Below are 26,533 nucleotides of genomic sequence, written 5' to 3'. Positions count from 1 at the left end.
TACTTAGCAAAAGTTTCCCCCAGACAATACCACTAATGATTACACTCAGTAATGCTTTGCGTACTCTTTGTAACGTGTTCAGGGAGCTTTAGCAGAGAGGTGATGAACCATTTTCATTTCATTTTCAATGAACCACTTTCTCTCCACCACATGCACTATTTGTTTAAATGAAACCTGGCCTCCTTCCTCATGCTTCAAGAATTACTAGATAGAACCATTGCTTTAGTTCTATCTGAATATTTTATTTTTCCAATCCATGGACAGAGAGGAGATACTTATTTGTTCAAATCAGATTTGAACAGAAATATGAAGTGAAAACTGAAAAACATATTCAGTATGCTTTTTGGGGGGGGGGAGTGGAGGGACAGGTGAGCTAAGGAGCTGGTATTGAGAGGGTTCCAGGTGATGGAAGGTACACAGAATTTCCAATTAAAAATATTAGCCAAAAACCTCAGAATAATTTCCCCTTCAGAAAAAAAGGAATTCAAACTTGACTTGAATCTGGGGTCTAAGCCAGCAGTGCTAAGGTTCCTTGAAAGCCATCTTTCAGATAACAATGAGCCCATCAATCATTTGTTCCAGGGAACTTTAGAAAAACTCATGATACAGCACATATGGCTGGGGTGCACAGTGCCATGCCCTGTAATAGTCATTAAGCACTACCTGTTATCTGCTTCTTAGTCTCCAAGTCTCTGGTTTGCTTCAGCACCTGGAGCAGCCGAGGTACTCCATTGAGCTCAGCTACCTCCAATTTGTTGTCATTGTCTTCAAACACCAAGTTTCTCAAGGCCCCACACACAGCTCGCTGGACATCTTCATTCTGAACTTTTAGGAGCTGTAGAAGCTTGGGGATGCCATGAAGCTGATTAACCTAGGGAAGAAGTAGATGCATATTTCAGATATTTATTAATTTTGATGTGACATTAAAGGTATTCAAATAACATGAACAAGCAGATGAAATTCACTGATTTTGATGCTAAGTCTTATCAATCAATGTGTAGTGCAACCTGAGACTCAATGTATAATACATCCTGCTATAAGGCAGTATCTGTCATCAAGGAGCTTAGAATAAACCTGGGAAGTAGGGAGTTCCCGTTGTGGCACAGTGGATTAAGAACCCGACATAGTGTCCATGAGGATGTGGGTTCCACCCCTGGCCTCACTCAGTGGGTTAAGGATTTGGTGTTGCCACAAGCTGCAGTGTAGTTTGCAGATTTGGCTTAGATCCAGTGTTGACTTGGCTGAGGTGTAGGCCAGCAGCTGTAGCACCAATTCGACCCCAGCCCAGGAACTTTCATATGCCACAGGTGCGGCCCTAAAAGAAAGAAAATTAAAAAAAAACAAAACCCTGGGATATTAAGACTGAAAACCTATGAAAAAACTGAAGGGCTAAGTTAAGTGAAAAAAGGTGGATAAGTGATAATTAAGTGAACAGAAAGAGTTAAATTAATAAAAGCCTTAATCATAAGAAAGTTGAAGAGAAGAATGTATATTTTCCACTTTGAGGATGGAAGGTTCTATAAATATCAGTTAAGTCTATCTGGTCTAGAGTGTCATTTAAGGCCTGTGTTTCCTCGTTGATTTTCTGTCTGGACGATCTGTCCATTGATGTAGGTGGGCTGCTAAAGTCCCCCACTATTATTGTGTTACTGTTGATTTCTCCTTTTATGGCTGTTAGCAGTTGCCTTATAGAGTGTGATGCTCCTATGGTGGGTGCACCCTATGTTCATTGCAGCACTATTCACAAGAGCCAAGACATGGAAACAACCTAAATATCCATCAACAGATGAATGCATGAAGAAGATGTGGTACATATATGCAATGGAATACTATTCAGCCATAAAAAGGACAAAATAATGCTATTTGCAGCAACATGGATGCAACTAGAGATTCTCACACCAAGTGAAGTCAGTCAGAAAGAGAAAGACAAATACCACATGATATCACTTATATGTGGATTCTAAAATATGGCAAAATGAACCTCTCTATAAAACACAGACTTACGGACATAGAGCAGACCTGCAGTTGCTGGTGGGGAGGGGGGAGGCAGTGGGGTGGACAGAGAGTTTGGGGTTAGTAGATGCAAACTATTACATTTAGAATGGATAGGCAATAAGGTCCTATTGTACAGCACAGGGAACTATGTCCAATCTCCTAGGGTAGGACATAATGGAAGACAGTATGAGAAAAAGAGTACACACACACACACACACACACACACACATATGGGACTGGGTCACAAAGCTGTACAGCAGAAATTGACACAACACGGTAAATCAACTCTACTAAAAAAAAGAAAAAAGATGAAGAGAACTGGGAATCTGAGGAATAAAGGAAATTTTATGGAAGAATTCTGTATTACATGAGCGTTTTTTTCTAGGACAGAACTTTATAGTCAATATAAGCTGAACAGATACCACCTTCATCAATAGTAGAAATAAAAATTCATTTAACATAGCAATTGTAGTAGCAATGCAAAACTAACCCTAAATGCAAGCTATTTTTTAATTGAGGTATAGTTGACATATAACATTTTAATACTTTCAGGTATAAAACCTAATGATTCATTATCTGTATATATTGTGAAATGATCATAACATCTACTCAATATCCATCATCATACACACCTACAATTTTTTTTCTTGTGATGAGAACTCTTAAGATCTATTGTCTTAGGAACTTTCAAATATCCAAGACAGTATTATTAACTACAGTCACCATGCTGTACAGTACATTCCCATGACTTATTTATTTTATAACTGGAAAAATGCAAGCTATTTTTATTATCAATTGCTTTGAATATTTAAAAACAGTTAAATAAATTATGCAAGCAGTTCATGTAGCTTAACTTTACACTTTTTAATGTGCTATTTAAAAAAAATTTCTTCTATACAAATATAAGGAAGGGAATGCTATTGGAGAAAGAAGCACAGGGTCAGAATCAAACAAAAAGTAAATGGTTTTTGACTCTGAGACCTATGGCTGTTTAAGAAGAGGCCAAATAATGGCAGTCTGACTTTGTGTCTTAGTCTGAAAATATTATCAAAAGAAATCAGGAGGTGGATGTAGCACTGCTGAAGAGAATTGTTAAGTTGCAGACTGAGGGCTTTTTCTTTCAGAGGCTTTCATCAGCACCTGATTAAATTTTTTTTAACTTGGTAAGTGATTTTTGGTAAAGATCTCAGTCATTTTCACCATCTTAACACAGAAATTTTTAGGAGTTGCCGTGAATGAGCAAAACTTTCATATTCAGATGAAGGTCATCACTTATGAATGATACCCTGACTGCACAACAGCTCACTGCACACCTGTTCCAGTGGCACATTTCACATTTTCTATGTATCTCATAGACAGATAAATGCAATTTAAGATACTGTCTTCCAATCTTACATCTTTCTTTGTTAGGACGGGGAGTAAACTAGCAAGTTAGGAATAAAAGTCAAGGTTGTAAGGTAATCTACATAGTAAAAAAAATAACCACAATAATAGTGATAATCACAATAACAATAATGAAAATAACAACTCTTGCTCCCACTTCTACCATTAGGTGGTATTGATATAGTGTTAAGAATTTTATATATATTATCTAATCAATAGCTTGCAAGAACCTGAAGAGGAAAGTATTCTTTTGGTCCCTTTAAGGATTCATTGGCAGCAATAAGGAGAAATACCTCCACTTGCAGCTCCCTTCAGAGCATATATTTGCAGAACAAGGAGACCGGCTAGAGCAATTTTGTTGGGTTATGGCTAAAGCTATTCTAATGTATTTGTATGAAAAAGCTATGAAAGATATCAATTAAATCTGGTCCAGAAGATCATCTATCTGATGACTTCATCTATTCCTATTATTATACCTCCCTAAAAGCAGAAAGGCACAACTTATTTGAAAACAGCCTGTAACTCACGTGTTTCCCTAATTCTGTCAATTTCTATTTCATAGTTAGCTAGCTTTTTAAGTTCAGCCTTTAGCTTGTTTATTTATTTATTTACTTACTGGCCATGCCTGCAGCAAATGAAAGTTTTCAGGCCAGGGATTAAATCCGCGTCACAGCAGTGACCCAAGCCACTGCAGTGACAATGATGGGTCCCTAACCCACTGTGCCACCAGGGAACTCTCTGTAGTTAGCTTTTATGACAGTTGAATTCATACTCTATAAACTTCATAAAGAGAAGCTAGATTATGGAAATATCTTAATATTTAATTTATATTTATATTTATTGGCTTCTTCAAAACATGATGTGGTATGGCTTACTGGCCAAAAGGCATTTCCAACTGTGATGATAGCATGAGTGAGAAGTAGACACACGGAAGCCTCCACTGCCCTGACTGGGAAGCATGAATGGCCAGCTTCTACTAACAGACTTTTGACCCATTCCCTGACCCTGTCACCTTTATCCCTAGTGGCTTTCAGCACTTGCTCCAGTTGGGAAAGAAGGAACTGCAGACACACCGTACTCAGATAAATGCTGAAATTCAGCTATAACTCTACTCGAAGTAGAATTTGACTCCCTAGTGTCAAATTCTCTGGCACCTGCCCCACACTTAAAAATAGATTTTAGATATTTTTATCCATTTTATCAAACAAATGGATATAAATCATATTAAATGCAAGACATTGATGATATCCTCCTCACTACCTATGACTAGGGCAACTGGTAATGCCTTTTGTATGCATTTGGTCCAAATATGTTGTTCTTGCCCCTTTAAATTCAGGAAAGCAGGTGGGACCAGAGAGGTTGTATGTGTTTCCTCTATACTGAATCCTCAGGGGATTTATTTCTCCTTTGAGGAAAAAAAAAAAAAAAAAACAGATTAACACGAACACCTCAGAACTTCAAAAAAGCTTCATTTGAAATAGTTTCTAAATATATGAAAGGACAGAATCACATATTAGAATTTTAACTTTCTCCTTTATTATCCTAATTCTTTTCACTATCAACTCTAAAAGAATTAAATGGTGAGGGCTTCTGGTGGCAAATAAGAAGAGAAAACAGACCAACTCTGTTGGGACACAAAGGTGCCTTCGTACCCTGGTGCCTTTGCTCTCCCTTCCCTTCCTGTCTGGAGTGCTCTGCTCACTCTGCCTTTCTTCTGGCAAGCCCTAGTCATTCTGCATAAGCCAGTTCAAATGTCACCTCCTCTATGAAGTGTCACTGCCTTTCTCTCCATTCCCTCCCATCAGAATTAATCACTCCCTGTAAACTGGCATAATCTTTCAGGAAGGAAACTGGCAATACGTGTTATAAACTCTTTAAAATGTTCACTTTTGGTGAACTTCATTAGGAAATAATTTGAAATGCAGACACAGTCTAACATGACAAAAGCAACTATATTATTTATAATACTGAAAAATAAGAAACCATAAATTAAGATGGGGGAGGGCTGGTTAGTGATTGTCACTTAGCCATATATTGAGGTATCCACGTGAGAGGCAGAGCAATGTTTGAACTAAGAGACGTTTTATTAGTCATACAGTTCCCTCAGCAGTCAAATCAGGATTGTGTAAAATCATCAATTGCCTGCTAGACCCAGAGTAGTCATTCAACACATGGTAGCTACTAGCCTATGCTGCAGCCACAGCTTGTGGCAACATCGGATCCTTAACCCACCGAGCAAGGCCAGGGATCGAATCCACATCCTCATGGACACTATGTTGGGTTCTTAACCCATCGAGCCACAATGGGGACTCCTGTATTTTTTTTTAAACAACAAGCATGTATTTATGCATGCTTTTTAAAATCAAACAAAAAATCCCCATAAACAAAGCTACATATTCAATTTGACTACAGTTATGAATATGTATGCATTAAAAAAAAATCAGAGAAAAAACCAAAATGATAACAATAGAGGGATTGTGGGTCTTTTCTTTCTTAATCTCCCAAATTTCTTATAATAAATTTGTATTAGTTTCATAATAAGATTTTACAAGACAGTTATGGTAGTCACTGCTTCAGGGATGAGATCTGAAGCAAGTATGGAAATAAAACCAGCTCAAGAAGGGTCTTGCAGATTAAATTAAGGGATTTGTTTTTTTATACTACAGGCAAGGCAGGTGGGGCAGGCAGCTATGGGAAAGGTCTCACTGGGTGCTGTGAGGAAAGTGGATTGAGCCTGGGTAAGAAAGGAGGCAGGGAGATTAACTAGCAGGCAGCTGGACTAACAGAGAGGATGGTGAAAGGGATCAGCACAGAAGTACTGGGTAGGGAGGGAAAGATGTGGGTAGATTCAGGACACTGTTTTTTTCCTTTTTACAGCCACACCTGCAGCATGTGGAAGTTCCCAGGCCAGGGGTTGAATTAGAGCTGCAGCTGAGGCCAAAGCCACAGCAACCCTGGATCTGAGCCTATATTGCAGCTTGCAGCAACTTGGATCCTTAACCAGCTGAATGAGGCCAGGGATTGAACCTGTATCCTCATGGACACTATGTCAGGTTCTTAACCCACTGAGCCACAATGGGAACTCCAGATTCAGGACACCGTTTTGTTTTGTTTTGTTTTTTGGTCTTTTTAGGGCCGCACTTGCAGCATATGGAAGTTCCCGGCTAGGGGTTTAATCAGAGCTGTAGCCACCCACCTACGCCACAGCTCATAGCAACACTGGATCCTTAACCCGCTAAGTGAGGCCAGGGATCAAACTCACGCCTTCATGGATACTAGTCAGGTTTGTTAGCACTGAGCCATGACAGGAACTCCATTAGGACACTTTTAAAAGCAGCATTAATAGGACATGAAGATTGCATGAATATGAGAGGTAAGGAAAAAAGAAGGTTCAAAGTCTCCATTCATATTTTGGTGTTAAACTACTTGGGTGAACTGAGGAAATAATATACTAGTCTTGAGTTATTATTTTAGGGAAAGCATTGTATGATTATCTGATTGCATTATCACAACAACTCTTGGTAGTATGACTATTATTTCCATTTTAAAGGTAAGAAAGCTGGAGTTCCCGTTGTGGCGCAGTGGTTAACGAATCCGACTAGGAACCATGAGGTTGCGGGTTCGGTCCCTGCCCTTGCTCAGTGGGTTAATGATCTGGCGTTGCCGTGAGCTGTGGTGTAGGTTGCAGACGCAGCTCGGATCCCGCGTTGCTGTGGCTCTGGTGTAGGCCGGTGGCTACAGCTCCGATTTAACCCCTAGCCTGGGAACCTCCATATGCCGAGGGAGCGGCCCAAGAAATAGCAACAACAACAACAACAACAAAAGACAAAAGACAAAAAAAAAAAAAAAGACAAAAAAAACCCAAAAAACCAAAAAAACAAACAAACAAAAAAAATAAAGGTAAGAAAGCTGATGTTTAGAGAGGTAAAATATCTTGCCCAAGGTCATCTAGGTAATTAGAGTCCTAAAAGTCAATGCTTAAACCAACACATGTACTGCCTCCCAACCCAGCAGAAAGAACAAGTTTAGAATAGGACAGTAGACAGATTTATGTGTATAAAATTATTTGTGGAGTTCTGCCATGGCTCACTGGTAACAAATCCGACTAGTACCCATGAGGACACAGGTTTGACCTCTGGCCTTGCTCAATGGGTTAAGGATCTGGCGTTGCTGTGAGCTGTAGATTGCAGATACAGCTTGGATCTGGCATTGCTATGGCTGTGGTGTAGACCACAGCAGCTGCAGCTCTGATTTGACCCCTAGCCTGGGAACTTCCATATGCCATACCCAAGGGCCTTAAAAAATATATATATATATATGTAGTATTTAAAAATTTTCCTTTTGATATATGCAAGTTCTGTAGAGATATTCCCTCTTCCACCCAGATGTTGATAATTTGTGTCTTATTTCTTTAAAAATTTTTTTAAATTTATTTTTTATTATTTTATTTTCTTATTTCTTTTTTTTTATTGTTAGTCTTGCTAGAGGCTTATCAGTTTTTTAAAATCTTTTCAATAAAGATCAACTTTCCATAAAAAAAGACTAGGACAGTAGAGAAAAAAAAAAAAAAAGCAAAGAAGATAATGTATTCTTTTTTAGATAAGTTGATAAGTTGATAAGTTCAGCAGGATGTCCAGGAAATAGCTGGACATGTGGGTTGGAACCTGGGGGAAAGATAAGGGCTGGAGATGCTGTGAGTTGTTGGCACTGAGATCACACATTAGTGGAAGCCAGGAGGGATGGGTGGGTGGGTGAGGTGGGTGAGATGGTGTCCGATAAGAAAAGTCCCAGGAAAGCATGTAAGGAACATAAACATTTAAGGGACAGGTTGAGGATAATTTTTTTGTTGTTAAACAGAAGGAACCTAAAGGAGCCAGAAAGATGAGAAAAGAGCCAGGAGATTCTGGGCCAAAAGAGGTTTCAAAAAGGAACAAGGGATTAACAGTGTTAAATGCTGAGTCTTAAATAAGGATTGAAAAGTTGTCATTGGCTTTAAAAGTTCATGATTTAAAATTTTGACCTTAATATCCAAATTATAATTGTTTTTTATAGACTCATTAAAAAACTATGGTACCACTGTTAATATTAATTGGATTTTGACACTGCCCTTGGGTTATAATATCACAGTTCTTAGATTTTTCTACCAAGCATATGTGTGTTTAGGTTTCGTATAATTTTCATGTTTCATTATTCTCAAAACCAGTCTTTGTTCTAGCTTTATCACACCAAATAAGAGCTAAGAAGGCAAGCACAGGTTTAATCCTATATGTAAGCTAAATGATATGTATGTTCAAACTAGTAATTTAAAAGATAGTGGAAATCTATCCCAATTTGGGTAACAAGGAGAATTTCATGTAATTCCACATTATAAAATTGAAGCATATATCAAAATGCCCAGTTTAGGGAATTCCCATCATGGCCAAGCAGAAACAAATCTGACTAGGAACCATGAGGTTGCGGGTTTGATCCCTGGCTTTGCTCAGTGGGTTAAGGATCCAGTGTTGCTGTGAGCTGTGGTGTAGGTCACATATGTGGCTTGGATCCTGCGTTGCTATGGTATAGGCTGGAAGCTGTAGCTCTGACTGGACCGCTAGCTGGAGAATCTCCATATGCTATGGGTGCAGCCCTACCTAAAAAGCAAAAAAATTAAAAAAATTAAAAAATTAAAATGCCAACTTTAAACATCTGATTTAGCCATAAAAGCACTAATTTTAGCCCAATTTTTCACCTCTATATATAAAGAAAGTTTATTACTAGCTAAATATATTATTTTTAAAAGTCCTTACTTCTTTTTTCCATGGAATAAATACAGGCAAAGGGTCACAAGAATTGCGTAACTTTAAAACTAAAAAAGATGTGGGCACTTTGCTGTACAGCTGAAATTGACACAACATTGTAAATCAACTATAATAACAAATTTTAAAAAAGATATGGGGAGAGGTCTTTCGAAACAATTCATAAAATCGATACCATGAAGAAAAATGTTGACAAATTTAATTCACAAGAATTTCTTTTTTTTTTTTTTTTGTCTTTTTGCCTTTTCTAAGGCTGTTCCCGCGGCATATGGAGGTTGCCAGGCTAGGGGTCGAATTGGAGCTACAGCTGCCGGCCTACGCCAGGGCCACAGAAACGCCAGATCTGAGCTGCACCTGCGACCTACACCACAGCTCACGGCAATGCCGGGTCCTTAACCCACTGAGCAAGGCCAGGGATCGAACCCGCAACCTCATGGTACCTAGTTGGATTCGTTAACCACTGAGCCACGACGGGAACTCCCTCACAATAATTTTTAAATCATGCATATGAACGATATCATAAACAAAGTCAGAAAACAACATTGCCACACGTGTAGCCATGGATTCATATGCATAATAGATAAAGAACGTCCACAAATAATTAAGAAGACACATATCTTAGAAAAAAAGTCAATGAATTTAAAAAATGACAACCGACTGAATAAATACAGTCAACAAAGTACCAAAAGATGCTCATCTTTATGAATAATTAAAGAAAGGCAAATAAAAAAAAAAAACAGTGGAAGCTCTTTTATCTGACTAATTGATCTGCGAAATCTTTTCCTCTGTGAAATCTTCTGATTTTGAAAACTATCAAAACTGGTAGGTTACTATACATTGGCCTTTGCACTCTTCTTTCTTCTAGTTTACCAAGAATAACTTAGGTTTGTTAGCCAATACGTTTATGTCAACCCTACGTGTTACTATAATTATGTAATTTATTTACTTATTTACTGAAAAAGCTCTATCTCTTTGAAAACTTCTTTGAATGCTTTAGAAAGACCTGATAAAGGTGAAGAGTTTGTAACAACTCTGTAATGAGTTGTAAAAGAAATTAATCTAAAAGACTAGGTAAAATATAAGAATCTAGAAGGATGTGAACTCAGATGAATTAGTGCCATTATGTTCTCATTTCGCTCCAAAAAAACTTAAACTAAAAACGGCAAATGAGGAGTCCCCGTTCTGGCTCAGAGGATTAAGAAACTGGCTAGTATCTATAAGAATGTAGTATCTATAAGAATGTGGGTTTGATCCCTGGACTCGCTTAGTGGGTTAAGGATCCAGGGTTGCCACAAGCTGCAGTGTGTGTCACAGACGCGGCTTGGATCTGGTGTTGCTGAGGCTGTTGCATAGGCCTGCAGCTGCAGCTCTGAATCAACCCCTAGCCTGGGAACTTTCATATGCCGTGGGTGTGGCCCTAAAAAGACAAAAACAAACAGTTGCCTTATATATTGTGGTGAACCTATGTTGGGTGTGTAGATATTTAAAATTGTTATATCTTCTTCTTGGATTGATCCTTAGATCATTATGTAATGACCTTCTTTGTCCCTTAAAATATTCTTCATTTTAAAGTCTATTTTGTCTGATATGAGTAGTGCTACTCCAGCTTTCTTTTGATCCCCATTTGCATGAAATATTTTCTTCCATCCTCTCATTTTCCATTTGTATGTGTCCCTAGAAGTGAAGTGGGTCTCGTGAAGACAGCATATATATGGGTCTTGTTTTTGTATCCATTCAGCCAGTCCATGTCTTTTGGTTGGGGAGTTTAGTCCATTGACATTTAAGGTAATTATTGATATGTATGTTCTTATTGCCATTTTACTAATTGCTTTGGATTTGGTTTTGTTGCTCTTTTTTCTTTCCTTCTTTTCTTGTTCTCTTCTGGGTGGATGACTATCTTTAGTGTTGTATTTGAGTTGAGTTGATTTTTCTTTGTGTATCAACTGAGGATTTCTGGTTTGCAGATATTCTGAAGTTTTGATATAAGAGTCTATATGTACATGAGATTGTTTTAAGTTGTTGTTATCTTAATTGCAAGTTCATCTCCAGTGTCCTGCATTTGTACCCACCTCTTCTCATGATTTCTGATTTTGGTAGTATAATTCAGCAGAAGATCTAAACAGACAGTTCTCCAAAGAGAACACATAGATGGCCAAAAACACATGAAAAGATGTTCAACATCACTCATTATTAGATAAATACAAATCAAAACCACTCTGAGGTACCACCTTATACCAGACAGAATGGCCATCATCCAAAAGTCTACAAACAATAAGTGCTGGAGAGGGTGTGGAGAAAAAGGAACCCTATGACACTGTTGGTGAGATTGTAAATTGGTACAACCACTGTGGAAAACAGTATGGAGATTCCTCAGAGAACTAGAAATAGAACTGCCATTTGATCCAGCAATCCCACTCCTGGGCATCTATCCAGAGAAAACCATGATTCACAAAGACACATGTACTCCAATATTCATTGCAGCACTATTTGCAATAACCAAGATATGGAAACAACCTAAATGTCCATCAACAGAGGAGTGGATCAAGAAGATGTGGTACATATACACAATGGAATATTATTCAGCCATTAAAATGAACAAAATACCAGCATTTTTAGCAACATGGATAGACCTAAAAATTATCATGCTAAGTGAAGTCAGCCATACACTGAGACACCAACATCAAATGCTTTCACTGACATGTGGAATCTGAATAAAGGACAGACTGAACTTCTTTGCAGAACAGATGCTGACTCACAGACATTGAAAAACTTATTGTCTCCGGAGGAGACAGTTTGGGGGGTGGGGGGATGTGCTTGGGTTATGGGATGGAAATCCTGTGAAATTGGATTGTTACGATCATTATACAACTACAGATGTGATAAATTCATTTGAGTAATAAAAAAAGACAAAAACAAACAAAAAAAGCAAACAATACATAATGGACATAATTTATGTATGGAAGACAATGACAAACTCTATAGGTGTAAGTATGTGCATAATTTAAAAAAAGATTTCCTCTGTAACTCTGATTACCTGATCAGGTATTAGTTTTGATTTAAAAAATTATGAAAATTTCTACTATAAAGAGATACCTTTCCTTCTGGTTATCAGATTAACAAAAAAGAATAAATAACTTGCAGTAATGGTACATGTGAGTAGGCACTTTGACATCATGTTGCTGGGAGTGTAAATCTGTATAATTTTGAAGAAGATTTATATTTATCAAAATTAAAAATGACTCAATAGTAATGAGGACTGGATTTACCTACCATCTGAAACAATTCTGAAAGCCAGACATAAATATGTGTATATATATATATATATATATATATATATTTTTTTTTTTTTTTTTTTTTTTTTTTTCCTGCTCTGTAGGACCACACCTGAGGCATATGGAAATTCCCAGGCTAGGGGTCAAATTGGAGCTACAGCTGTTGCCCCACACCACAGCCACAGCAACTCAGAATCTGAGCCACATCTGTGACCCATATCACAGCTCACTGCAACACTGGATCATTGCAACACTGGATTCCTGACCCACTGAGCGAGGCCAGGGATCAAACTGCCAGCATTCTGGATACTAGTCAGATTCATTTCCACTGCACCACAATGGGAAATCCCCAGACATATGTTTATACAATGGTTTATAGAAAAAAAAGAATCTGAAAAGAATGGATATATGTTTGTGCATATAACTGATTCACTTTGCTGTACACCTAAACTAACAGAGACTTATAAATCAACTATACTCCAATAAAAATGTTTAAAAAGACCTAAAACCATAAAGATCCTAGAAGAAAACAGGCTGTAAGCTCCTTTACATTGGTCTCAGTGATATTTTTTTGGATTTGACATCCAAAGAAAAGGCAACAAAAGCAAAAATGAGTAAGTGGGACTATATCAAACTAAAGAGCTTTCGCATAGCAAAAGAAGTCAACAAAGTGATAAGGCCACTTACAAAATAGGAGAAAATATTTGCAAATCATATATCTGATAAGGAGTTAATATCCAAAATATACAAAAACTCATATAACTCAACATCAAAAAAACCCAAAAGGACCTGATTTTAAAATGGGAAGAGGACAGGAAAAGAAAGAAAAGAAAGCATGCAGATGGCCAATAAACACATGAAAAAGATGTTCAACATCACTAATCATTAAGGAACTGAAAATCAAAACCACAATGAGATTATCACCACACACCTGTTAAAATGGCTATTACCAAAAACACAAGAAATGACAAGCCTTGGCAAGGATGTAGAAAGAGAAAACCCTGTGCACTGTTGGTGGCAATGTAAATTGGTGCAGCCACAATGGAAAATGGTTTGGAGGTTCCTCAAAAAATAAAAAATAGAACCACCATATTACCCAGCAATTCTACTTTGAGGTATGTATCTGAAGGAAACAAAAACACTGACTCATAAAGATATAGGAATCTTCCATCTTCACTGCACCATTATTTATAAGAGCTAAGACATGGAAACAACCATGTCCGTCCGTCAATGGACAAATAGATAAAGAAGTTGTGGTGTATGAGTATGTGTGTGTGTTTGTGTGTGTATGTATATAGTGGAATATTTATTTGGCCATAAAAAGGAAGGAATTACTGCTATTATGACAATATGGATGGACCTTAAAGGCGTTATGCAAGTGAAATAAGTCAGGCAGAAATAGACAAACACCCTATGATCTCACTCATGTGTGGAATCTAAGAAACAAACAAAAAACTAAACCAAAACAAAAAAACTGAAATCAGAGGTACAAAGAAGAGATTGGTGGTTGCCAGAGGTGGAGTTTGGGTGGGGGGATGCCGTGGATGAAGAGGGTTAAAATGTACAAACTAACAGTTATAAAATAAATAAATCCTGGGAATGTCACAGCATGGTGACCATAGTTAACGATACTGTATTATGTTTGGAAGTTGCTAAGATAAAGGATCATAAAAAGTTCTTATCACAAAAGAAAAAAAATTGTAACTATTTGTGATGAGGAATGGTACCAGATTTATTGTGATGGTCATTTCACAATATATACATATATCGTATCGTATACCTGAAACTAATATAATGTTATATGTCAATTATATCTCAATTAAAAAACAAAAGGCAGGAGTTCCTGTCGTGGCGCAGTGGTTAACGAATCCGACTAGGAACCATGAGGTTGCGGGTTCGGTCCCTGCCCTTGCTCAGTGGGTTAACGATCCGGCGTTGCCGTGAGCTGTGGTGTAGGTCGCAGACGCGGCTCGGATCCCGCATTGCTGTGGCTCTGGCGTAGGCCGGTGGCTACAGCTCCGATTCAACCCCTAGCCTGGGAACCTCCATATGCCGTGGGAGCGGCCCAAGAAATAGCAAAAAGACAAAAAGACAAAAAAAAAAAAAAAAAAAAAAGGCAGGAAAAATGTTGTTAAATATACTAATTGTAACCTTTTTTCATTTCTTCCAAAAAATAAGAAAAGGAAAAGAAAAACCATAAATATTCCCCATATTAAATACCTCAAAAACAAACAAAAAAGCCTTATAGGTAGCATCATACTTAATAATGAGAGCATGACTGAATGCTTTCCTCTAAGATAAGAACAGGACAACATGTCCACTCTCTAACGTCTTTTTAACATTGTACTGGAGGTTTTAGCCAATGCAAAAGAAAAAAAAGAAATATAAGTCATCCAGATTGGGAAGGAAGAAATAAAACTGTTTTTATTCACAGATGACATGACTGTCTATGTAGAAATGTGATGAATCTACAAATATGCTCTTGAGCTAATATCACAGATATAAAATCTGTGTAATATCACAGATACAAAATCAATTTATAAAAATGAACTGCTCTATTGTATAGCACAGGAAACTATATCTACTAACTTGTGATGGAAAATGATAGAGGATAATGTGAGAAGAAGAATATATATGTACACACACACATATGTATATATACACACATATACATGACTGGGTCACTTTGCTGCACAGCAGAAATTGACAGAACATTGTAAATCAACTATAATGGAAAAAATAAAAATCTTAAAAAAATCAACTGCACTTCTACTTACTATCATTGAGCTATCAAAAACTGACCAAACCCCCCCCTCTAATCATTTATAAAGTAGACCTAAATAAATAGTGAAATATACTATGTTCAGAGGTCAAAAGACTCAATGTTGTTTAGACATCGATTCTCCACATATTGATCTATAAATTCAATGCAAACTCAAAACAAAATTGAGGCAGCTTTTTAAAATATAGAAATTTTTTTTTTTGTTTTTTAGGGCCACACCCCTGGCATATGGAGGTTTCCAGGCTAGGGGTCTAATCGGATCTTTTGCTGCCAGCCTACACCAGAGCCACAGCAATGCCAGATCTGAGCTGCATCTGCAACCTATACCACAGCTCACAGCAACGCCAGATCCTTAACCCACTGAGCGAGGTGAGGGATTGGACCTTCGTCCTCAGGGATACCAGTCGGGTTCATTACTGCTGAGCCACAAGGGGAACTCCCCCATAGCAGCTTTATTTGTAATAGCCAAAACTCAAATGTCTACCAACAGGTAAATGGATAAACACATTATGGTGTATCCATACAATGAAACATTACTCAGCCACACACACACACACACACACACACACACACACACACACACCCGTTTGATACATACAACATGGATAAATCTCAAAAGATTTAAGCCCAGTAAAAGAATCCAGACAAAAAAATGCACACATACTCTATGATTCCATTTATATTCAATTCTAGAAAATTCAATTAATCTATAACAGAAAGCAGGTCATTGGCTGCCTGGGGACTAGACATGGGTTGGGGAGGGGTGGGATGTTCTGATTACCAAGGGGCACAGGGAAACTTTGGAGGCAGTGGATATGCACATTATCGTGATTGTGACGATGTTAAAACATACGTCAAAACTTTTACATTTTGTACCTTAATAAAACTATTTAAAAAATGAACAAAACTGGTACATTTGCACAAGAGAAATCTAAGCAGTAATTTTATTTTATTTTATTTATTTTTTTGCTTTTTAGGGCTGCACCTGCAGCATATGGAGGTTCCCAGGCTAGGGGTCGAATTGGAGCTACAGCTGCCAGCCTACACCATAGCCACAGCAACGCCGGATCCTTAACCCACTGAGCAAGGCCAGGGATAGAACCTGAAACCTCATGGTGCCTAGTCGGATTTGTTTCCACTGCACCACGATGGGAACTCCTAAGCAGAAATTTTAAAGAATGAAGTAAGGCTAATATATATGGAAGATTTCCAAGATGCAGTGTTAAATGAAAACGAAGAACTGTAAGTAACCTGCTACCATTTGTGATTTTATTTTAAACAAAAAAGGATATTCAACTAACTCATCCAATAGTTGTTTCTACATGCATAAACTATCTCTGAAAGATACCCTCAAACTGATGAGAGGGACAGAGAGACAGAGAGAAAAGGAGGAAGGGAGGGAAGGAGGGAAGGAAGGAGGGAGAATGGGAGGTGGAGAGAGAAAGAGGAAGATGGGTGGACTGTGGTTTGTGGCAGGAGAGAAACTTACTTTTCACTGGACACTTTTTGAACTATGTTTTTCACCCCTACAAGTATACGACTTTTTAAAACAAACATAAAATGACCTATTTGGAGGATCTATCCTATAGGAACACCTGAGGAAATGCCAAAAGACATACGTACAAAGCTGTCCATTGAACCATTGCTATAATATGTTAATGAAACTGTTAAATGAAAACAAAAACTGGAACATACTGCTTACATTTAATATAATTTTTAACTATTAAAAAAATAGCCTAAAATGAATACTCACTTTCTCTCGCAGAAAAATCTGAAAGTACAGACTGTTATAAACAATTATCTCTGGAGATGGTTCTAAAGGGAGAGGTCAGATAAAGAAGGGAGAGGTTTGTGTAGTGATTTATTTTCTAAGTTTCTGGATTGCAAGAAATTTTTTCATAACGAGTGCGTATTTCCTTTAAAAAAAAAAGGCTCAATAAAGATTTTTAATTTTTTTAATTTTTTTTGGATCATTTTAGGGCCACACTCTTGGCATATGGAGGTCCCAGGCTAGGGGTCAAATTGGAGCTGCAGCCTCTGGCTTATAGCCACAGAAACACGGGATCCGAGCCTCATCGGCAACATATACCATAGCTCACGGGCAACACCAGATCCTTAACCCACTGATCAAGGCCAGGGATCGAACCTGTTGTCCTCATGGATGTTAGTCAGATTTGTTAGCCAAGAAGGGAACTCCCTATTTAATCAAATTTTAAATTGAGTTATGATTGACTTATAACTCCATAAAGATCTTCAAAAATTAAAATTGGTTTCGGTTTGCAGGATCACCATGATAGACGTGTAAGTGTGCTAGTTTTGCACTGGACTTTAGATGATATACTCACCCTTTTCCGTGCTTCAGATTTCTGGAAGCACTCATGCTGTATGAAAGTGGCTGCAGCAGAAATCCTGGATGGTAGCGTGTGGTCTGCCTCAAGCATACTCACTGCTCGCTCCAGAGTCATCTCCACGTCTGCATTCCTAGACAAACAGTCACAGATTCAGCAAAATTCCAAACTTGCTCCTTCTTGCCTGTCAACCTGATCCTCTAGAGATGATTTAGCTAATATCGGAAACCACCTAAACATCTAAGCCTTGGCTCCTCTTTAGCCAAAGGAGAATCAGCCTCTGAGGTTAGAAGGTATAAGAAGGTAGTTGCAGAAATACTCCAGTCCTGGTCAGACCAGCCTCTGAAGGTACCACTGAATTGAGAGGAAACTTAGCTCTGTTTAAGATAAATATGTATAGAACGATAATTACATCTTATAAAGTAATTTTAAAGGTACAATAAGACTTTACATGGAATTTAAAATAAATTTGGTCACAAAAACTAAAAATTATTTCCCTGGTAAATGCCACACCTGTTAGGTTAAACGGTTTCCTTCAAAAATCATTAGGTTTTCTTAAAGCTGTTCCGAATCTGTTATTTCACCTGAAAATAGGTTTTAAAAGCAATATTGTAAAAGTGCTCTTATTTTATGAATATAGTCATATGTAAACAGTAAAAGGCAGGAAAATGAGTTTGGCTAAAATAAGTCATGCTGGTGTGGCAGAATCCATCAGGAAAGGTAATGATTAAATGCAATTATAAAAAGCCTATATTTAAAAAATAATTTTAAACACATTCTGTTACTGTTTGTTTTGCCATTGTGACATTCAGTTTATGTCTATCTAGTAGCATCCTTTGTCCTCTACCAACTGCAGGTACATATAGAGTTGATGAAATCTGATTCAGTTTGATACAGGGGACAAATGAAATTGCTACGTGTAAAACAATAATTCCCAGAGTTCCCATTGTGGCTCAGAGGTTACGAACCCAACACTTGTATCCATGAGGATTCGGGTTCCATCTCTGGCCTTGCTCAGTGGGTTAAGGATCTGGCATGGCTGTGAGCTGTGGTGTAGGTTGCAGATGTGGATCTGGTATTGCTGTGGCTGTGGTGCAGGCCAGCAGCTGCAGATCCAATTCTACCCCTAGCCTGGGGATTTCCATATGCTGAGGGTGCAGCCCTAAAAGCAAGCAAGCAGACAAACAAACAAACAAATTCCCAAATGCCTCACAGAGCTGGCATTTTTTCCTCACCTTTACTTCTGCCTAGAGGGTAACTAGGTTAGGCAGCCTATTACCAAGGTGGATGTTAGCACATTCACACTTCCTTAAGTATAGCCTCAGAGAAACCATACCAAGGGTGGCTAAGGACATGCCTTAAAGGTGAACAACAGCTCTTTCTGGCTTCAAAGAGGTTAACACCTGATTCATTCCAGGTAATGGAGATTCAAAAGACATTAAAGGAGGGTGTTTTCCAGTATCTGCTAGTAAGCACCATGAGTCAATTCTTTCTTGTGTCAGGCTACCCCTGACATATGCACCTGTGTACAGAGCTGAGCGTGTATATGTTGCAAAAGGCATGTCTGTGTATGGGTGGATGTGGCACAGTGAAGGAATAAAAGCAATAGGTCTCATGACTAAAATCGAATTCCCACTGCTTCTGAAACACATGTTCAAACATAGAAGTGTTACCTCATGAATATAAAGGTATTAAAAATGAAGCAGAACAGTTCTGGCATCTATATGGAGAATTATATAATGATCTCATATTTTAAAATGTTGTGCCTCAGGAGTCAATTTAATTGGTAGAAAAGTAGGCTATTACCGTTAAAACCAGAATTTGAATCACTTGAATTTAATATAAACACCCTTTTTAAAAGAGATGGAACAGAATGTATATATGTATGTGTGACTGAGTCACCTTGCTGTATGGAAGGAAACTGACAACACTGTAAACTACCTATAATGGAAAAAAATAAAAATCATTAAAATAAAAAAAATTTAAAAAAATAAATAAAAGAAATGGAAGTATTTCCCATGCCTGGACACCAATGGATACCTTTACAGAGAATTCAAAAGTCAAATAATTTTGTCTTTCACCATCTACCACTACAGGTGTTTTAAATGATGAAAGATCATGCATAACATAAGAACAACCTTCTATTTAACACTTTTTTAAAAAAAAGATTCAGTCATTAATCCACTTCATAAGTCATAAATGACTCAGGAAAGTTTGAATTTCCCAAGTCTCTAACACCCACAAATAATTCCATTACTCTAATCATTTATTTTGCTGAACATGATTCACAAAAAAGCTTTACATTTGTTACTAATGCTACCTCACTTTATCCCGAAAAACAAATCCCAAACAGAACCAAGACTTCTTCAACAAGGTCTGCCACAGCTGTGAGGGCATCAGTTTTCTGTTTTGGTATTTTCTGTAAAGTCCAACTCTATAGCCAGGCCTGAGTTCTGACCTCAGTCTGATTCTATTTCCTGCCATTCTCCACCCATCTCTTCCCCCTCTTCCAATTGACCAACCCATCTTCCAATCACATTGGACTTTTCATTTTTCTCTAAACACTACACACCTCTTCACAAGCCACTCTCTCTGATTTTTCCAGAAAGCCCATCCTTCTACTTCTTTCTTATCCATTCTTTAAGACTCAATTCAAATATCATCACTTCTGTAAAATCTTTCCTGTGCTCCTATCCCCATCCAGTGCTATTCCTTTCCCCTGCTATTCTCCCACAGCATTCCTCCCCCCTGTTACCTGAACTAGAAGTCTGTTTGCTCAACCAAATCACAGAAGCCAATATAAGGACACCAGGTTGTGGTGAAGGAAAGTACAGCATTTATTGCAGGGCACCAAGCAAGGAGAGTGGGCAGCTCATGTTCAAAAGACTGGATGGCTTTCAGAGAAGGGTTTTTAAAGGCAATATTAAGGGTGAAGGTTTCAGGGTGTCTGCACTCTTCTCATTTGGTTTGTGGACATTCTTCTCATTGGCTGGTGGTAAGGTGACAATCCAGGAATCTCAACAATCAACCTTCTGGTTCTGACTAGTGTGATGATCGGCAGGTAGACACCAGCCACCAGAGGTAAGAGTCTTAGTTTCTACAGAACAACTCAAAGATATGAGTCAGAGTGTTATCTATATCCCTTCAGGAGGAACTAGGAGTTCTGTGACACTGCTGTCTAATGATTAACTGCTAGAGCCAGTTCTTTGGAACTCAGAGAAGGCTTAGGAGATTAAAGCCTTTTTTTCTTCAAACAAGAAACAAGGGACAAGGAGGGGATTTTGTACCCAGGTAAGGTCCCAGAGAGTCCTGCTTGGTTTCAACTCAACCTCTCTCTTCCTCTCTACTTCCTTCCCTGACTCCCTTTCCTCTTTCCTTCTTCCCTTCCCATTTACTCATAAAACACTACCTGAAGTCTGTAGAAATGTGGTTTGGGAGATGGAGTTGGGGAGGGGAGGATCAGGAAGAGCAGTTGCAGAAGTGAGTATTTTCAACAATTTAAAAAGTTAAAATGATATCAGTTTACACAAGAAATGTTAAGAAGAAACAGTGTAAAACATCATTGTCAGAATATGAAATATTACAGGAAAAAATTTAAAATGGTATTTTTTTTAGGTGTTAAATTCCTCATCAACTGCATTCCTGACAGTAACAACACAGCACTACACCAGCCAGTTCCCAGATACATGAATAGGGCTATAGAGCTCTGAAGATCAAGCAAACATCAGATGATGAATGAAGAGCTCCTGAGTGTTGTCAGATGTTTAGGAAATGAAAATCTCCCTACTTCACCAAGATTTTAAGTGTGATAAAAGAGTTGCTTTGGAAAGATGACTTTGGAGCAAATATGTGTTTCTAGAGACAGTTTTGAGTGCACTACAAGAGTCTTAGCTGAAACAATAAAGTTGTGAACTGGGCCATTAATGGAAATGGAAAGACAAGTTGAAAGAGGCTTGATGAATCAAAGAACTAAAGTTGGTAATTAAGAGGATGTGGAGGGAAATTAATATGACATCTTTTCTGCTCTGTGCTGCTCTATGTCACAAACTTGACTGATGATAGTACCAGAGATACAGGCTCTCACTTCAGCCTCCCTCTATTAATCCTAGAGTGCATCATTCTTTTGTTCTCTGAATTCCTATAGACACTAGTACAATCTAGCACTTGATATGTCATTTTCATTTTTGCTGATCCTCCTTAGACCTTCATCTACTCCACTTAATTTGTATATCTAAGGTGCTTACTGCACTATTGGGTACACTGGAGGAACCTAATATTCATTTCCTGAACCACCAGTTGCTTACAGATACAGAAATCATATTTTCAGAAAAATTGATCTAGAATGTTTTACTCGATGATTTCTTAAAACTTTTTCATTAGTCTGATTTAGAAGAGGTATTCTATATCTCTTTTATTCCAATGTCTTGATTTTCAGCTGCATTAGTAACTATCTGACCAGCCATTCTTCTTTTGGAAACAAAGATCCATTGTTTAATACCTTATATCATTATGTAGGTGTAGATATGTTCCATAAATGTGGAAGAATACTTCTTTACACATGGGACTTCCACTAGATATAAAAAAGTAGGTTCCAAATATAGGGATTGGATAGAGTTTGAAATGTGAAATGGTGCTAGGCAAAGAGCACAGAGTGTACTGTCAGGAGCAGGGCTCTTGGGGCAGCCTGTCGAACTGAAACAAGCCATGAGACACAACAATGGAGAAGAAAATCAGGCATGGATGCCACCTTCATCATTCTAGGAAATATACCTGACCCCCTTTCCTTTCCATACACAGCAAAATTGTCAAGAAACGTTCATGCCTATGATTTCTGGTGTCCAGCGTGTTATCTTTGGGGATCATCAGGAATAGATTTCTTGCCTTTTTAAAATTAATCAGTTAATTAATTAATTAAAATGTCTGTCTTTTTAGGGCCATACTCATGGCATGTGGAAGTTTACAGGCTAGAGGCTGAAATAGAGCTATAGCTACTGGCCTACAACACAGCCACAGCAACGCAGGATCCGAGCCGCATCTGCGACTTACATCACAGCTCATGGTAACACTGGATCCTCAACCCACTGAGGCAGGCCAGGGATTGAACCCACATCTTCATGGATACTAATTGGGTTCATTCCTGATGAGCGATGACAGGAACTCCATTCTTGCCCTTTATTTTAAATTTCTTGACCCTAAGTATTTCTTCTATTCTTTGAAATATGATTAATTGTTCTAATAAAATCAGCCTATCTGTTAAAAAAAAACTAAGTCAAAATAATATAGTTAATCTTTCCAGAATTGGAGCAACAAAAGAACCTAGATAGTAAGAAAAAAAGTTTATCTTTGGTTTCTTCCTTCTTCTTCTTCTTCTTTTTTTTTTTTTTTTTTTTTTTTTTGCTTTTTAGGCCCACACCTGTGGCATATGGAAGTTCTCAGGCTAGGGGTCGAATCAGAGCTACATCTGCCAGCCTATGCCACAGCCAAAGCAATGCAAAATCCAAGTCACGTCTGCAACTACACCATAGCTCACAGCAATGCCAGATCCTTAACCCACTGAGCGAGGCCAGGGATTGAACCCACATCCTCATGAATCCTAGTTGGGTTCATTACCACTGAGCCACAAAGGGAACTCCGTCTTCCTTCCTCAATTTCATTCTTTCACCACATATTTATGTAGTGCCTATCATGGACCTGACTCTGTTTTAAGGAACTGAAAATACAGAGATAAGACACTCACAGCAGCTCGAGTCTAAAGGGAGAGCAGGTAAGTTAATGAATAACCACAATATGTTATTCTGGTAGAGACATCCACACGATGCAGCTCTCTGAGACACCTAGATTGAGAGGGGAGTGGCCAAGGAATCACAAGTAGCCAGGCAAAAGCATAGCTACTGGGAGGAAATAGATGAGAGAAAGAGGGAGAGACAAAGGAAAGAAGGAGGAAAAGGAAGGTAGGAAAGGAAGGAAGGGAGAAAGAAAAAATGTGAACAAATATTTTTCACTAAGGAAAGTGAAAGAGATTCGAAAGATGGTTTGAGTGTTTGGAGGTGTGTTGGGGGATGGTGATGAAGGGTGAAGGAGAATAGAAGGAGATGATGCTAGAGTGGTAAGCAGAGGTGAAAACACGGACCTTAAGTGCTATGCTAAAAAGAGCCCAAATTTGGTGGAATTATGGAAAGGTTATAAATTGGAGAGAGAAATCATCAGATTTGGAAAGATCATTTTAATAGTCCTAGAGAATGGTTCTGAGTGAGCAAGACCTGAGGCAGAGAGACCTGTGCAATAGAGACAGAAAGAAGGGTAAAAATGTTAAGACCCATTAAGGGAGCACCAAGACCAGAAGAGAAGGGTAGCCAAAGATGACTTCCTTGGGCATGCATAAAAGTCTTCTCAGAGAAGACTGGGACATGGCTAGAGAAAACCAAGAGAAGCTGGTGCCCTGACAACCAAGGGAAGACAGACTTGCACAGACAGTGGTGTCAAATACTATCCACAGACAGAATAACAGAAGGACTGAATATGTCTCTGTTTCAGATGTAGCTTTAAGGTGGTCATTGGTAGATCTGTGGAGTGACTATTTCAGTGAAATGGTAGGGACTAAAGCCAAACTTCAGTGGACTGATGATAGACTGGGAAGTGCCAAGGTGGCTGAAGCAACATGGGGACACAGAGATGGAAGAAGAGAACGCCAGCTGCACAATTTCATTTAAAGAGATGATAAAAGGTAATAACTTCCATTAAGCAACTTTAGAAATTAAAAAAAATCACATATTTAGTGTTTTACCACAATGATACTACATCATTATTTTAGGAGTTACTGATGTAATCATTCATTCATTTCTCAATCTCTCTCTTTCTCTCTTTTTTTTTTTTTGCCTTTTCTAGGGCCACTCCTGTGGCATATGGAGGTTCCCAGGCTAGGGGTCCAATAGAAGCTACAGCCGCTGGCCTATGCCAGAGCCACAGCAACTCGGGATCCGAGCTCCATCTTTGACGGATACCACAGCTCACCACAATGCCAGATCCTCAACCCACTGAGCGAGGCCAGGGATTGAACCCAAAACCTCATGGTTCCTAGTTGGATTCATCAACCACTGAGCCACGACGGGAACTCCTCTCAATCTTTCTCTTAGTAAGTGCCTCAGTTGATGAAATTTATGCTCTAGCATTAAACATGAATAAAGGTTAAATTCCAAAGATTAGATTAGTCAATAATCTCTTATTCATAAAGTAAATAGAAGAGGCAAAAAAATGACTTTGAACTTCAATAATTTTAGTTTTACAAAAACAAAAATCTCCAAATCACTGATACTGGAATCAAAAAGTAATATTATCAGGTATCAAAGAAAGGAAAGAGACAGCTAGAAATTAGCTCTCTATCTTTTTATGGTAGTAGTTACCAAAAGAGAAGTCGAGGGTCACTCTTAGCATCAGAAATAAACTTTCACTTTTTTTTTTTTGCCCTTTTCCTTCCTTTATTTCAAGAAATGACTGAGAAAAAGCATGCAATGATCATTTCTTAGTCTACTTTGGAGTTAACTCTCATTCAAAGCAGATTTTCACACAGCCAAGGAGTAGCCATCCCTTTAGCCAGCAACTGATTTGGAACAGATGGACTAAAAGTCACATTTCTTACAAAGCTGCCCTGGGAGCAGGTCGCTTGGCCCCTGTCCCTGAGGTAAATAGGCTAATCTGTCAATTAGGCGGCTGCCTGAGAAGTCATTTTAATCACTTATCTTGGGAAGCCTTTCTCTGCAGCCCCAGAAGCGCCAGTTCACGTGGTGAGGGCTTTGGGAACAGAATGTGCTGGCATCCACAGCGCCACAGATTGAGAAGCGGACTCACCCAAGCTGAGCATCGGTGAAAGTGCTTCTCTCAGAGAGCATGTTCCCACTTCCTCCTGCTGCCACTTGGCCCACGGTCATGTGCGTCTTCCTGTTGCCCGACTCCACGGCTGTGGCCTCCCTTAGCGTGCGCGTGCTATGGAAGGAGCTCTGGTGCCAGGACGACCTTGCCGCCCGGCTCTGCGTGCCCCCCTGCGAGGGCGCCGGCCGGGCCTGCCCCGCGGCCGGCCCGGAGGTCACGTAGTTCTCCTTCTCCAGGAGGTTGCCCAGGCTGTGGCTGGTGCCGGGCCTAGGGTGTGTGAGCACCATGGGGTGGGCCGGGGCGCCGTCCAAGACGTCTTGAAAAGCCCCATAGTGGTACCGCCGGTGGTAGGTGTCGTAGAGGCGCTGGCGGCTCGCTGCCCCCGAGTGGCTGAAGCCCACGATCTCCGAGCGCGCGTATCTGGGCGGCGCGAGAAGGGTGGACCTCCGGTTCTCCTGGTGCCGCAGCGTGAGCCCCGCCTGGCTTCTCTGGCTGTACTGGTGCTCACTGTGAGGGTACGGAACCCTCTCGGGGCTGCTGTCCGGGGAAATCTCAAGCCTCCTCAAAGGCTGCCTCAAGGACCTCTCTTCCACTGACTTCTGGGAACTGTACTGTGAAGTTCCTCTCCCCCAGCGACCTTCGTAAGTGGCGGCCGTGCCTGTCTGCACCAGAGAGAAATACAGTTTAAATGACACATGAGGTGGTTTACATCTTTGTGGAAGATTCGCTCTTCCAGGACTACAACACAAGGTGTTGGTTTCTCCGAATCCCCTGGAGAAGTCGGCTCCTTTCTGGGTAAAATCTGTTTTTAAACGAGACTTGGTTGACTGCGTATTTGCACCAGGATTTGAGATTGTTTAAAGTTTCCAGTTTTCTGTGGTGTTCACACAAAACCAGTCTTCTCATAATTCATTTAGGAAAAGGTAATACTTGAGAATGGTCAACATTAAAAAATAATCTAAGAATGTTTTAAAGTTTATTTATTTAATTTTTATTTTATTCTTTTAGGGCCATACTTGCGGCATATGGAAATTCCCAAGCTAGGGGTCTAGTTGGAGCTGTAGCCACTGGCCACACCAGATCCCAGTGGCA

At 39.0% G+C, this 26,533-nt stretch overlaps 1 protein-coding gene across 1 annotated transcript in view; it reads right to left on the bottom strand.

The window, feature by feature from the left end:
- Window positions 1-26,533, bottom strand: part of PKP2 (plakophilin 2) — an 84,825-nt gene that overhangs the window by 44,280 nt on the left and 14,012 nt on the right. The window contains exons 3-5 of the mRNA XM_003126396.6: window positions 25,421-26,103; window positions 17,573-17,708; window positions 664-871 (exon numbers count right to left, since the gene is read on the bottom strand). Of these exons, the coding sequence (XP_003126444.4) occupies window positions 664-871; window positions 17,573-17,708; window positions 25,421-26,103 (1,027 nt within the window). The remainder of the gene's footprint in view (window positions 1-663; window positions 872-17,572; window positions 17,709-25,420; window positions 26,104-26,533) is intronic.

This window comes from Sus scrofa, chromosome 5, assembly GCF_054392235.1.
Source record: "Sus scrofa isolate SSC_HxYL_T2T_F1_AM1 chromosome 5, Sscrofa_HxYL_maternal_Yorkshire_Landrace_v2.0, whole genome shotgun sequence".
In the NCBI taxonomy this organism is placed as follows: domain Eukaryota; kingdom Metazoa; phylum Chordata; class Mammalia; order Artiodactyla; family Suidae; genus Sus; species Sus scrofa.
Note: the sequence above shows the minus strand (reverse complement) of the source record. Positions and strands in the feature narration are given on the sequence as shown.